The sequence below is a fragment of the Corvus kubaryi genome, unplaced genomic scaffold (genome assembly GCF_017639235.1).
Source record: "Corvus kubaryi isolate FWS band 111438036 unplaced genomic scaffold, C.kubaryi_AGA036_p1.0 split3-73, whole genome shotgun sequence".
NCBI lineage: Eukaryota > Metazoa > Chordata > Aves > Passeriformes > Corvidae > Corvus > Corvus kubaryi.
The window spans coordinates 2,432,228-2,447,638 of NW_024582091.1; the positions used below are offsets into that span (position 1 = coordinate 2,432,228).

Here is a 15,411-nt window from a genome sequence, read left to right on the forward strand (position 1 = left end):
TGGGCTTCTTTCAACCATTTAAATTAGTGACACATGGCATCCTAATTAAGAATTGGCATCATAGAAAATTAATTTAGCACACATTAAATGGATTGTAATTAGATATTTATAGTATTTTGAAGCATAAATAGTAATAAAGAATTATCATCAGACAATAGAACTGCTTCAATTAGCTTAATCTATACTCTTTTTTTAGCCCTATCCTAACAGTTTGTTACACAAATATTACAGACAAATAGGTAAACAATACTGCCATACTATTTTGAAGATGCTTTAACATGACATAAGTGTGCATTTCTTCTCAAACTTATGTACCCACATAAGCACTGCTTTTTCTCATACTCTTAAAATAAACCCTCACCAAAATCTTGAGCCTATTTTATTATTTGTAAAACAAAATTAATGTTAGATGGGAGGACCTTATTTTCCCTGAATATCCACTTCTGCACCTTATAGCGAGTGTGCCTCCTCCCTAAAGACCAAGAGTGATAAGTACAGTTTCATAAAACAAAATGAAAGATTGAAATCATGTATGGATTTGCTGGAGCTTTAACTCAGTACATTTCTAATGAAGGTTGTAGAAACAGTAATTGCTCAAATGAAAAATGTTAGCTTTGGAAGCAACCAAACGTACCAATATTAATACAGTGTGGACATCCAAATAATTGTACTTTATTATATTCCAGTAAAGAAGCAAGAAAGATGAAGTATTGCTCCAAAAATATTCTTCTGAAGGAAAAAAAAAAAGAAAAAGAGAAAACATCTTTAGGCCTTATGCTCCTATATTCTGCCCTTGCAGGACAAATCCTGCCCTCCAGCACTGGACTCAGTCCAGCAACTTTTAACCTTTTTTGGCAATGCACAATTTCCCCGAGGTCTCAAAGTTTCTCTCTTTGATTAACTTTGAGGCTTTATTTCATGGGCACTCTTTCCATCTAAAAAGAAGTTCCTGTTGTTCTTATCTATATCTTGTATGTTTCAATTTTTTTGCTGTGCCTCCATCCTTGTTGGCTCCTGTCCCCTTGGTCAACCGAGAGTTCTGGGGTGGGATTAAGGAAGAAAAACTTTCCTTCTCTTTCCAAAGATGCCGACATGGCCAGGGCTTAACAACAGGAGTTTCTTCTTCCCTATTAAAACACACTTTCTGAGAAACATAACCTAACACAAAACTACTCTGCAGAGAAGTAAAGGAAGTCTCACAGCTTAAGATTCAGTCTGGAAGCTATTCCATATAAATATACCGAAACAGTACATACCTATATGTACATGTAAATATTTTGTAGGCATAGTATACAGACAAGAAAGCAAACAAACAAACAAAATTTATTTGCTTTTTTCAGTGAGAGCAATTGAAAAACTGAAATTTCACAGAGCCATGTCTTCATGAGCATTATCTATTTGACTGCATAGATAGACAGACTTCTTCGTCTGAAAATTCCATTCAACATCTTGGTTTTCAATTTTCACACCCAGAAGAAAAAAGGAAGGAGGACAGGTTGTGTTATGATGGGGAATTAACTGTGTTGGTTGTTTTGGTGAAAAAAAGTCTCTCTCTGAATATTGTTTGTCTGTAGAGGTTAACTGCACATACCTAAAATCCCAGCAAACTGCTACATGGAAATCCTGTGTCTTTTACTATATAATAAAGCTTAGCTATGACTTTCATAGAGTCACCAGGATACAATTAAAGTCTGTTCATCTAAAAAAAAAAAATTAATAAGTGTTTGAAAAGTACAGTGTTGTTTTGGTTTGCTGTTTCGGTGTTTGTTTGGTTTTTTTTTTTCCAAATAGCACAAAGGGGAAAAAATGTAAATTTATATTTATGTTGGTCCTATCAGGTACGTGTTCTGGTGAAAGCACATCCAAAAGTCTATACTGTAGAGAAGCAAACAGATGAGGTATAGTCAGATTACTTTATATACTTTCAATCTTGGCAGAATAAAAGACAATCCCAATAAGTAGGTTGCACCCACTTTTCTTGAGTATATTGTGAGTGGAAATTAAAAAATTAAATTATTTGAATGAGTGGAAATTAAGAAAAAAATAAGAATTGAATGGGTTTTTTGACATCCAATTCTTGCTAAAATCTGTTAAAATTCCCTCTCTTTTCTCTGCATATTATTTTTACCAAAATAGCACGGGAGGAACCTCTGGTCATGGTTCCAAGCAGCTGATGACATTTTGAACCAAACTCAATATGATAACATTTGGAGACATAGTCCAGCAAAGTTCAGTTGCAAACTGAATAAGCTTGAGAAATTATACTCACCAAAACTCAGTAACCTGTTCTACAGCATGCTAATACAACACAATAGAAGAATTAACAGACACAAGGTTTTTTATCATGTTCTTTATAAAGGTGACTGTACAAAAACATTTCACTGTTTCAGAGGTCATACAAACATTAGAAAACTAGAAGTGGAAACAATTGTTAGGACCCTGGAATTATCAAAGACAGATAGATAGAAATATGGTGAGTACTGTAGATCGTAGGAAATATCCAAAAGGTTTGCATCTTCTGTTTTTATATATATTTTTTAAGATATTTAAAGTCAGTTCTGCAAGGAAGGCCATGCAAGTGCACACATGCCAATACCACTCTCTAGCTTTGAAACAAACCCAGTTTCTCACGACCTGAGAGAAATGGTCCTAACTTTTTTCTTCTTTAAAAAGAGTGGAAAAACACATCAACACGCGTACCTAGAGATACAGACTGAGAACAGTTTACACATGTATTTAGAAGGACTCACGCTCCATTTATTTTTTGTATTACATCTGATACTGTTAGAATATCTACAAAACATTCACTGCTTTCTTTGTTGTTCTACTTGTGATGGTTTTGTTTTAAAGTACATACTACACTGCTTTCTAAAAGTTCCTCAAGTACCAAGCTATTCTTTGGACACTGAAAGGAAAAATAAAGACCCTTTGGAAATACTACTGATGCCAAGCCTGCAAGTGAATTGTAAAGAAAATGCTCTTTTAAAATCATTCCATAAAGGGTGCATGATGTCCTAGAGAAGAGAGGTCTGGCCATGGCTATGCTGGCCTGGAAAGGTCAGAGGACAGGTGAAGGTACAAGGCAGTTGAGCAAACTGTTTTTCACTGACAGTCAGCACATTGTACTCAGCTTCATCTGCACATATACCCATTTAATGTAGTTCATTACTTTTTGCACTTAGAAACCTCCACTGTACAATGTTATATAAGCTATTTTCTGAGAACACCGACTCCATATTTTAGAAGATCCATTTTCTAGTAAATGCTCTTAGTTCTTCATGATTAGAATTGAATTTTCAGAAGTGTTTAGATGCAAACAGAGTGTGCAAGCACACACAATACCAAGTAAGATATTGTTGTAGCTTTTTGTTAACCTAATTCAGTAATTCTCACATATAATAGACAGTCTGAATGGATTTCATTTTTATATGCTACCATATATACAACAAAGAAATCAAATGCACAAAGTCTGAAATTTGCTCTTGATAATGTTTTAGAGTAGGAAGTATTGTTTTCTCAAATTTCACAGCAACATAAAAATAAGCCATTATTTCATCTGAATAACAATAACCCCCTTTAATCAAGATTGCTAATAAAATGAGAGAGCAATATACAAAGGCTGCTCTGGAGGATATGCTGACTTCGCAACAAGTGGAGGTGTTAGCATGTCACATCAATTTCAGTCAAAGTGTGAAATTTATGTCTGTTTATGAGCTGAATGGATAAATCATACAGCTTTTGAAAGGACTTGGGAAAGATAAAAAGTACTGAAAAACTTTGAAGAACTCTTTAGTGAAATAAATGTTCTTTACAGAGGATCTCGCTAATAGACATCTGCGTGTCAGAATTAAAATCTTCAACTGTTGCTCAATATTTCCCACAGATCTTTCTTTACGACTAACTACCAAATTCAAATATTTCCATTTAAAATCATGTGATTTAGTAATCAACAGTGACACTTAAGAAATTCAGTAAATTCTATAATGAAGGCATAAATGATGCAGAAACTGTTTAATGACCCAGACCTGACCATCTTTTGTCTTTTCATGGTTTTAGTTACTAAAATAAAAGCATATCAACAGGCACCAAAATCCTAAAAACTGCAATTTACTTTAATGAGATGATAATAAGAATCTAGCCTAGCTTAAAAAGATGAAAAAATGCATATGAACAAGAAATTCCAGATCTTTTAAAAATCTCAGTAACAGCTAAAAAGCATCTACTAAATAAAAATATCATGAAGTGGGTTGTGCAGAATTCCAGTACAGCATTTCTAAAACATCCATTTTATTAAACAAATTTACACACTATAATAGAAATTAGCAGTGGTGGAGGTGATCTACAGTGGCTTGGACAATAATCAGGACTCCAAGGATTTGGATGAAATCCAGTGCAGGTTTGTATGGAGCACACTGATGCCATACACCGGCGCTCTGATGATAAAGCACTGGGCAGACACCTGTGTATATCCTGGTCTGCCTACGAAGAGCATCCCTGTTCCCTCTCCCCTAACCCATAGGGGCTTGCATATTGGCCATAGGAAGACTGTCCCACCACGTCTGGCCACTCAAAGGAAATGTGGAGAATCTCTCCTCTTCCCTGCCCCTGCTGGGCTTAACCACAACACAAATGTACACACGCACACTTCTCCCTAACTAGGAAAAGAAGACAACTAAGGACATTAAAGCCACACTGAAGGACATGCAAAAGTACTCGCTCAGGTGTACCATTGTCCTCAGATCACTGCTATTTAATCCTCCTCTGAGGATTTGTATTCTTTTTTCAAAGAAGATTAAGTTGCAGTTATGGAGGGTCAAAATGTCACTGAAGGAGAGAGCTTACGTAGGGATTTAAGGTAGATTACTCACCTAAATCTGTACTTCGAATTTATTGCACCCTGTTAATTTTAACATTTATGAGTATCTGCTTGCAGATGTAACAGACATTTTCAAAAAATAAATGTAACTCCTATTTCCAGGGTTTTATCACTGGTTTTCATCAAAAGAACACCAGCTTTTATAGCTGGGTATATCTTAAAAATCAGAACATGGTCTTTATGTATAATAACACTAAATATAAGATATAGTATTTTAAAAGTTTATGCAAAACATACTGAATTAATTTTGTGGTATGCAATATATTCTAATACGCATACAAGAAAATCACAATATGAAAAATTTTGGGTAAATTTTGAGGTGAGAGATTATTCAGTTTCCTTGAAATTATATTAATATGTGAAATACACTTTATAGATCTATAAATGCATATATATGTATTTTTTAAATGGCTACTAAAAAGTTTTAACTGGAAGCAGGATTTTGTGTACAGTGTCTTAGGGTCACTTTACCTTTTTCTTCAGCTTGCAATAAGAATATGCATTTAGTATTGTTTTATCAAGTTACCCAGTGCTGTATCGCAAAAAGAACTATTAGTATGCTGACATCATGCATATACCTACACAGAAAATCCTGTGAGAGTCAAAGTCTGACTCAAAAATTATTTTTCTTTTAGGTTCCAGACAAATATTTGCTTTAAGAAAAAATTAGAATAATATTGCATTTTGCCTTAGAGAAGCAAATTAAATATTTATCAAGATTATTAAAACAATGCTATCTTTAAAGTTTCTTGACTTCAGGGATAGCATCGCTTCTCACAGATCATTCACACATTTCTTTGCTAGATAATACTTAAAAAAAATCCATATTGGAATTTTTGGACTTGGAAGTGTTAGGTTAACAATTGGACTCGATCTTAAGTGTCATTTTCAACCTAAATGTTTCTATGACTCTATCAATTCAGTCCAATATGTGTCAGTTATTATATCATTTAATCAATCCTTTCATTACTGTTGGAAAAAGGTTTGCTACTTAAAGTAACATAGGCAAGGAAATAAAGCTTAAAGTAAGTGTCACCACTGGTGAGACAACACGAACAGCTGATTTATTGCTCATTTAAAATCAAGTGTTTGATTTTTAAAACCACAGAGTGAATGTCATGCATTCAAGGGCTTCAAGACTAACGAGCAATATAGTTCTCATGGTTTGAACCTTGTAGCAAAAAAATAGAGAAAACTGGCATAAAAATAAAATATTTAATAAGAAGTATTCTTATTCAATAGAAAAAAACCCCGTAACTTTTTCTCTGTTGCTGTCTAGCTATGATGCATCTTTTTGTCTGACCTTCATTTAGAGAAACTTTACAAATGAATGCTTAAGAATTCCAAACAATCTCAGGAAATTCTGAGTATGCCACCACTTTATGAATTAAATAAAGCAAATTATTAAAATAAAATTATTTTGTCCTAAAGAGTGAAAGCACTTTATTCTTAGGTAGCTGTCAGTGGACAGCTAAGTTCATGGTGTGTACACCGCGGTGTTTTCTATATTAAAAGAATTGGAGAAAATTTTAACTCTTAAAAACTTATTTCTGTTTATCTAAAATTATTAAGTTGTACCAAAATTTCAAACCGAGCTCTATCTGCTAAGAGGCAAAGACTAGGATTTATGTTTCAAACATTTAGATAAAACTGTTCAGTTCCATTTCTTGATTGTTTTCCGCAGAAAGAAAAAAGTACAAAAAAAGACCTGTCAAAAGTAAAAAATAAACATAAAAACTTCTCAAAAGATCAATTACTTACACTTAATTCTCACATATATGTTACTAGAATCTTATTTTAAAATGCCAGTTTTATTTTTACAATTTATTACTAGCCTTAGAGATAAAGCATCAATTGTTAATAATGTTTTTTAAAAGCCATGGTAAATCTTAATTAAAATTTTAATAGTAATCTGGAAATAACATTTATGTTAAGGTCAAACATACTGAACAATGAACATGGATAAAAAGGTATAAAAAATTAAATCAATAAAAATATTTAGCTATTTTCTACACGGAATATGTTTAATTATGATATGAAACTACTTTCCAAATAAGTTTGACTAGCAGAATGATCTTCACTGGCAGAGTTAAAACATAATAATTCTCTCTTATTCAGAGACAACATGTTACTGTTTCAATGTTTAATAATTTCATGAAGAGAGGCAAAGAAAGGGTTTAAACTTAACCTGTTAAATCAATCGCTGAAAAGATATGAATGCATGTTTGTGTCATCATTCAGACACAGCTGCAGTCTGGAGGGGAAGGGAGACAGCAGCTTCCCAGCTCCAGTCATGTCATATAACTAAGAAAGAATACACCTGCTGTATACTGGCTGTACCTAATCAAATTGTAAATGTGGGAAGTTCTAAGAGTTTTGGGTTTTTTTACTTTGCAAATTCTGAAGTTTAAGTAATGGACACATTAATAAAGATATTCCTTGATGCAATCAGAAAACTAAAAATGTACACTGATGCCTGGTCTGTAAACCACACTATTTCTAACATGCACGTTCTTATCCAGCATACTGACAATGTCTGTGATTGGCACAATAGAATGCATTGCATTAAAGGTATAGCACAAGTGGCTAATACATTGCTAAACAGCATAACTGAACAAATATATGCTAATCTCTAAGCTGATTGAGATGAGTACCAGACATTGATTGTGTTTCTGTGGAGCATATGAGCATAATTATATCAACATCTGAAAAGTGCTCTCATTAAAATAGGACATTAGGAGGAGAGTTACACAATTAATACAAAAATTAAAAAGGAAAACAAATCACTTGCTTAAAAAAATTGTACTTAATCTGGTCATTTTGGTTTTGTTATTTTGTTGATTTAGGAGGGAGAAGAAGAGTTACGGGGTGTTGCACACTTACTCCCTTTTATTGTCTTCACTAAGCCTCTGTTTGCGATTGTTTAATAAAGGACTGTGGCACAGAAGGAAATTTGGTCTTATCAACTATGGCCTGATAATATATAAATATGCAAGACACTCAAAAAGTTAAAGCATATCACCATTATATTATGTTTCTCAACCTCATGTGTATTTTCTAGATGAAAAGTGGGTTCTGTCTGCCACCCCAAACATTATACGTAACTTAGGCAAAGACATTCTCCACTTTTAAAAATTTCTTTGAAACTGCTGCATTAATTTTCAGTAACTTAGTGTGCCTCTTTTCACTCTATTAGTAACCTACTAGTGGTACTACTTATTTCTTGAAAGAAAATTCAAGGATGCTGAAACTGAGAAATTCCTGCTCTAGGCTTATCTGAACAATGTACTCTAAAAAGGTCAGACAAAAATATAGGAAAGCTTCTGAAAATGACTGATAATACATTGTGGCAGAAATTTCAATTGCCCATTCAAAAAACTAACCTGCCCTGTATAGCACTACAAACAGATTAATTGATACAATATTAGGATGGAACTCTACAGAACCAAGTAGCTTTAATAAATAAAAATATTCACATAAAACATGAAATGTTTTATTCAAGCACACACTTGAATAATATTCTGAATACATATGAACATAATACACAAAAAAATCTTAATATACATGAAATACATGAAAGAGGGAAAAGCTTAAAGCAAAGGAAACTCAAAGTTTTCACTGAATGACTTATGTCTGTTTTCTTTCCAAGCTTTACACTGTATATAACGATTTCCCTGTGTGCTTGTCAAATTGTGAGAGTGCTAGAAAGGCTTAACTCCATTTATTTCTTTCAGCACAGGTTTTGTTAAACCTCCAAGCACTAACAGAATTTTATATCAATATTAGTAGTGTAATAACATTTATAAGGTAGTTATGTTTTTGTAAAAAACTGCACTGATTTAAGGTTTACTAAGTCCTGTAGCTGTATGCAAAAAGACAACTGACATTTATCTGAGCAACTGAAATATGTTTTTGAAAGTATTTTTCTACTTGTCTCAATAGGAAAGAAGAAGCTCTTTCCAAACAATCATAATGAAGAGCTTAAAGCTTAACTGCTCAGTTGAGCATCAATACAAATAAAGGTTGTAAGCCTGACATTTTCAGCTGCTTGCAGGAGCTGATATACTTCCTGATGTCTCCAAGAATTCTTAATAACTTCAAATTACACAAAATGCTAGAATTATATCACTGAGTCACCAGATTTATTTTATAACACTGTTATGAACTAAAGGATAGGCTAGGGAAATAACTTAATTACTTTATATAACCATGTAAAGGCAGGAATAAAAAATTAGCTCTAAACAGGCTATAAACCAGATGTTGTTATACTGGTTATCAAGAATTATGGAAGTCAAAAGATTAAATATTTTTATCAGACTGACAGGTTTACAGGGTTGAATGGAAGAAAAATCTCAAGCATAATAAAATTATAAAACATTCACACCTAAAACTTCAAGCTGCCTGTCATATGCTTTTACGTTGTGCGGTACAGCCAATAGGACCACAAGCATGGAAGCAGCCTAATGATCAGCTGGCTGCATGATCAGCTGGCTGCACAATCCACCTTGGATCCTGAGAGCCATAAAGCACCTATTTTTAGATGCGACACATCCATAAAATGAGTGGAATAAGCCAAACTCAGACACATTATTCACCTTGTAAATCGTTTTTTTGGCTGCAATTGCAACCTAACATCACTGATACTTCTACAAGGCCTACTGTCATAGTAACACGTTGCATTATCCTGACCTGGATATGCATGGCAACGACTGTGCCTAACTTATCCACTTAACAGGTAAATGCATGCTTGAATCGATATTAAGAAGCGGCATACACCAAATCTTCCTGTTGATTCAAAGCTGCCTAAATACTACATCAGATCAGATGTGCTGGACAAGTTTGGGCATGAGTGGTCTTCACTTGTGGTCAAAACAAAATAGAAATGCAGCTCAAGAAGAAAACTAACTTGAAAAATAAGTGCATGAATAAATAAATACTTTAATTACAAATTCTTTAGCTATTGTGTGTAAAAAACTCCTTGCTTTAGCCCATGACCAGTGTCAAACTGCAAAAAAAGCATGCTTGTAAAAGTATAGTCTTATCATATCAACATAGTTTGTTGGTGTTACCAGACCATCCTATGACCTCAAAGTGGTCTGAAAGCTGTCTTAACAACAGCCTAAATACTGTGGTTTTTTTTCTCTAAATGTTTCCTTTTCACTTCTTTTGTTGAAAATTTTATTTTTAAAGCATCACTTTATAGTGGTGTATGCACACTGAGAAATGTTAGTGGGTTTTATCGTGAAGTATCAGCTCTGAAATACATAATGTGATTTTGTTTAATTTATGAAGACCTGTGGAGTGAAACCTGGTCATCTTGGCTTCAGTAAGGAAAATTGGCATAGATAATAACTGGAGAGGATTTCAGAATAGATCCTTTGATACACTTAGGTGTAGTGTTATAATAATTCTTATTCTTCAAGGACAGAACAATTTACATTTCTGTCCTTTTCACAGAAAAGATGCTTTCAGAGGATTCTTTTTGAAATGTAGTAAACCATTCTGTTACAATATCTGGGATCTATAACAGAAAATTAAGGACTTTCAAATACAGTCTATAAAGAAGGGTTTTTTTGAAAAAAATAATGGTAGGTTCAGATCATTCTTCAGCTTTTTTATTTTTTTTTTTTTAGTATGGGTTAACAGCATTCTATTTTAGCAATAATAATGTGGTTATAACATTGTTTATCATCAAAGTTAAGGTTGCCTGTAGTGTCTTGCATTTTACTTATTAATAATGTACTTACATATAGGTAATGCCTAAATTATTTTTGCCTTTATAATGCATGACACTGAGTATGACTGACAGAAAAATATCAAGACACGTCTTGCATTTTCTAACACGGTAGCTGTTTATCAGTTTCCTGGAGCTGACAAACTGACAACACTTGTTTTACCATCTGTGTTTTCCATAAGTCACCTTCCATTGCATACAGTGATACAGGTACAGTGCTATTCCTCTGTATTCAAAACTCTCCAGGAACTATCTCTACAGGACCTATGTCTGAAATCTTTCTTGTTGATCCAACTTTTGGAGTCTGAGAAATCTGATTAATAGGGCAGATTACAAAATTTTGAATAGTGAGAATATAGAGAACCCTACAGCTTTCTGACATGTTTCTTATCATGTTTCTGATGGTGAGCAAAAGAAGAGGCAGAACTTGGGAAGAACTGCCCCTCTCCTAATCCCTTAGGCAAATCATAAATAGGATTAAATTTACTATCCATACACAAAATCTGTTATGCATATCAGTTCATTTACAGGCATCATTTCATGCTATTTTTAGGTGGACAGGCTAATAATGTAAGATAGGTGAATTGCATCATTTAAATCATTCTCTTAATAATTAAAGTGAGATGAAGTTCAGTTAAAGTAACAATTTTCTATAGACTGTGATACTATTTAAACAGAAACATAAAAAATATTTTACTCAGATACAAAGTCAAGATTCAGTCGGTGAGTTGTAAAATATTGCCCAAGAGGGTGAGGAATCGTGTTCTAATCCTGAGCAAAACTCACGAGTTTCTGGGAAAAAAGATTCAAATAGGGATGCCCTTTACTTTGTCTCTACAGAACATGTATGAACCATCAAAGCCTGCAGTTTGCCTTCTTTTTAGCTAAGTGCAATTGCAAAGACAGTGTCCTTGAGGTTACATGTCAAAATCTATTAACCTTCTCACAATTAAAATGAGATTCTATTTTTAGACAGGTTCTTTGACTGCTAAACAAGGGGAAGATTTATTGAGGCATCTTGTGACAGGATAGAGGTTTAAGATGCACACTTACCCTAAAGCAGGAAATGTATTGAGAGTGCAGATGGATAAAAGTCAACAACAAAAGATGAGAAAATTCTAATAAAACTAATGAGAATGTTGAAATGAAAGAGAGAAAGAAGTTATAATTCACCTTTATCTTAAAATGTTTACTATACTTTTGAACTTGTAAACATTTCACACTTTAGGATTGTGAAATAAACTTGCAAAACAACAACAAAAAAAACCCCAAAAAAACAGAACAACTCACAACTGATTGGAAAACAAGATTGAAAGCCAAAATCCAACTGTCAAATGATAACAATATACTTCATAAAAGAGATGCTACTGCTGCTGCAAAATGCACAGTGTATAATTCAGGAGTTTTCAGAAAGTCCCCAGAAGTAAGAGGCTGAACTCCATAAATAAAATATCTTCATTAGACAAATACAGAAATGAAAACAGATTAATTTACATTACCAGAAAGAAATTAGAGCAGAAAAATAAATCATCTGATATATATATATAATTTAAATTTTTGAACTTTTTCATAGAGGTACAGGAAGGTAAAGTTCATAATTCTCGTTTGAGGAAACTGTGTAAAATATCAGATACATAACTTGTGCCAACACTCTCTCTCCACTATATAAACACTATTTCCACTTTATGTATTTCACAAATGGATTTTGTAAAGAGAATATGTTGTCTAAAGAAACGCCCTAGAAATGACACAAGTACAAAAGATGAAATCATGAAAGAAGGGACGAGAAGGAGTAAGATTAATTTAGATAAAGAGTATGTGACTGTACTGGTGCAATAAAACATACTTAAGCTAGGCAGGCTTAATGCATGGCACAATGTCTTAAGATTCCTTAATGTCTTAGCCATAGAAGGGCTACAGGCCTGCATCTGCTTTTTAATTCAAAGCTCTGTAACATCACAGTTAGGCAATTGTGATAGTGTTTCAAGAGCCTCCGTGATTTTTCTTGTTCTCATATGGTTATTCTCACGGCCAGGGACCTGCAAATCTCAGTAGTGTTACTACGGAGGATTCTCATGAGAAGTGACAGCCATCCTCATGAGAATCACCCCTTCTTTCTCCTCTTCTTCCTTATTTTGTTGATTTCAGTTCACATTAAAGAAAATCAAAACATGGTTCATAAAAGAAGTAGATAATAATAATTAAAACACTCAAATATTATCCAGCAATATATGCACATAGAAACTTAAACTATGAATGTACAACAGTTGATCTAATTAGCATGCTCCAATTAGTACCCTGAGTGGGAATAACCAATAGTGAGTTTGACTGAGTCCTAAAGAAATATGGTGCTAGGGAAAAATAATGATGAAAGTATAACCCTAATCATTGCAATCATTACAACTGCTTCAATGGGGAGACCACTAATAGAAAAATATTGGTGTGGACAAGTAACACCATGTTTTCTGGCTGACTAATGGGGAGAATTTCTCCTTCATGTTCCTTTCAGTGTTCACAATACATCATCAGCCACAGACCCTTCTTCTAAAAACCTGCTCAGGCAAGCCTTAACGTCCTTAGTGCAATAACAGTATAGCTTGCTAAACTTGAGGTTAACATCTCCATAACTTTTCACTCATTATTTTGCCTGTTTTGGTATTGAAACAGTAAGGTAACTAGAAGTGAAATGAAACACTTAGACGGGGTTCTTCAGTTTATGGAAAATGTTCAAGGAGCACTCCCACTCTTCTAATTGTTACTTTCAGTTACTGAACAGTGAATAGTCTCAATGTTTTGCAGCATCTTTTGTACAAAACTAATTTTGACAAGATTATTATCTAATCATTTTCATCATATGTGCCCATAAGGAACTATTGAAAATAGTATCAAGTGTGTTCCTTTACCCTTAAGGTGAACTAATTAACATGGAAATTAACAGAAAATGATACCATATGTTAATAAAAAAGCCCTCTTTGTAGCTGCAGGTCTATACAACCTATTAAAATGGAAAAAATTCAATACATGCATGCATACTAAGAGATATCAGGTATTTTTTAATACAATTAATCAACTTCAGAAGGTACTGAACATCACACAGTCAAAAAGATTAAAGATGTTTATGTTGCAAGGGTTCTCATTACTTTGAGACAGAAGCAACACAAATGATGCTAGGGTAACTTAGATAATTTTTTTTAGTTAAATTTCCACAATTCTATACATCCTCTTAATTTCCACAATCACATACAATATATCTGTTCTGTTGTTTTCATTACATACTAATGTTGACTTAGATCTGTGAAGATTCTCAGTGAGGCACAAAAACAAGTTTTATAACTACCCCAAAAAAGTCTGAGGATATTAACAATAGTTTTCAAATAGTACCCAATATGATAAAGGTTAGCATAATGTAAAATTTAAGACCTCTCAAATATGATAGAAATTTGTATCTTCTATTGACCTCCCAGCAAAAAGTATTAGAACAATAACCTTCATTTTTACTTGCAAATATTTTTAGTTATTTTGTAGGTATTTGCAAATCCATGTCTTCATTAACCATTAATTGACAATAGAGACAGTATCGAAACTTTAAGTTTCTGAAAGGACTAAATGTCTATTTGAAATTAATTTGTTGGGGTATAATGAAGTAAGTTACAGCATAAGTTTAAAACAGTTAATTTAGCTCGTACCTTGATAAACAGCTTTGAATCCTGGTGAGCCAATGCTGTCATCAGATTGTAAGTGAAGCCACATCTGGTTGCTCATGCTCACAATAAGATCAGGAACACTAGATCCAGTGAGTCTGTATGTAGGATAAATGGCAAAGTCATTTGTAGAGGCATAAATTACTACTACTACTATTACTACTACTACTATTACCACCACTACCACAAAACACAGCCTTTTAAGCTATTCACATCCTACTGTTCTGATCAGCTGTTTTTTGATAAAATTATCTATTCTATATGAAATAGAACAATGTGAAGTAATAGAAAAAAATATTTTGAATGACTGCACTCAACGATGATTAAACACTTCTCATAAAGCTCTTCCTACCTAAAGCTTCCATTAAGTAGTTAAGTAAGCTGTAAAAGATGAGTGACTGTATGTATTTATTAATTAATTTTCACCTGTTTAGATGAGTATTGCTATTCTGCAAGGCTTTCTAAAAGTGAAGGAAATTGCTTTACATGCCTTACAGCCTATGTGTCCAGAACTTACTACAATCACATCTACTCCATTCAAATAACTCACAATGACCTCTCAGATTTCAGGGAAACTACAATTTCTCACACAGTAATGTGTGATAGCTATATATGGGTAAGTACAGTTCAGTATACAACACATATAAGGCAAACAGGTGAATCCCACCATAAAACTTAAGCACTTCTCAGTAATATCACTTACACATCTGTAATTCTGGTATCAAAAAGTTGTGCATCAAAAAGAACCATTAATAAAAAGGTTGCTTCTTAACACTGAAAAACTGGTGCATAATCAGGTTCTAGTCCTGAACAACCATACAGATCCTGGTGATAGCTATACAGTTTTACAAAAAGTAGTGGGAAAAGTCACCCATAAAAAGTAGCTGTAGAATCTCACTAGCTAAACCGTTATCAGATACAAACCAAAAAATTCTGTCTTTCTTCCAAACCTCAGCCTTGATGATATGAAACAAATAGGCATAAGTAAAACTAATAATGTGCCAAATCAAGATAGGATGTCCCAGAAGCAGAATTTCTCAAGAAAACAGTGTATGGATTATTCCATAAACATTATTTAAATATAATAAACCAGATGTTTA

General features: G+C 33.4%; 1 protein-coding gene across 2 annotated transcripts in view; it reads right to left on the minus strand.

The window, feature by feature from the left end:
• CSMD1 (CUB and Sushi multiple domains 1) overlaps positions 1–15,411 on the minus strand; it is a 1,103,023-nt gene that overhangs the window by 275,473 nt on the left and 812,139 nt on the right. For both annotated transcript variants that reach the window (XM_042017326.1, XM_042017325.1), the window contains exon 12: positions 14,297–14,409. In XM_042017326.1, the coding sequence (XP_041873260.1) occupies positions 14,297–14,409 (113 nt within the window). The remainder of the gene's footprint in view (positions 1–14,296; positions 14,410–15,411) is intronic.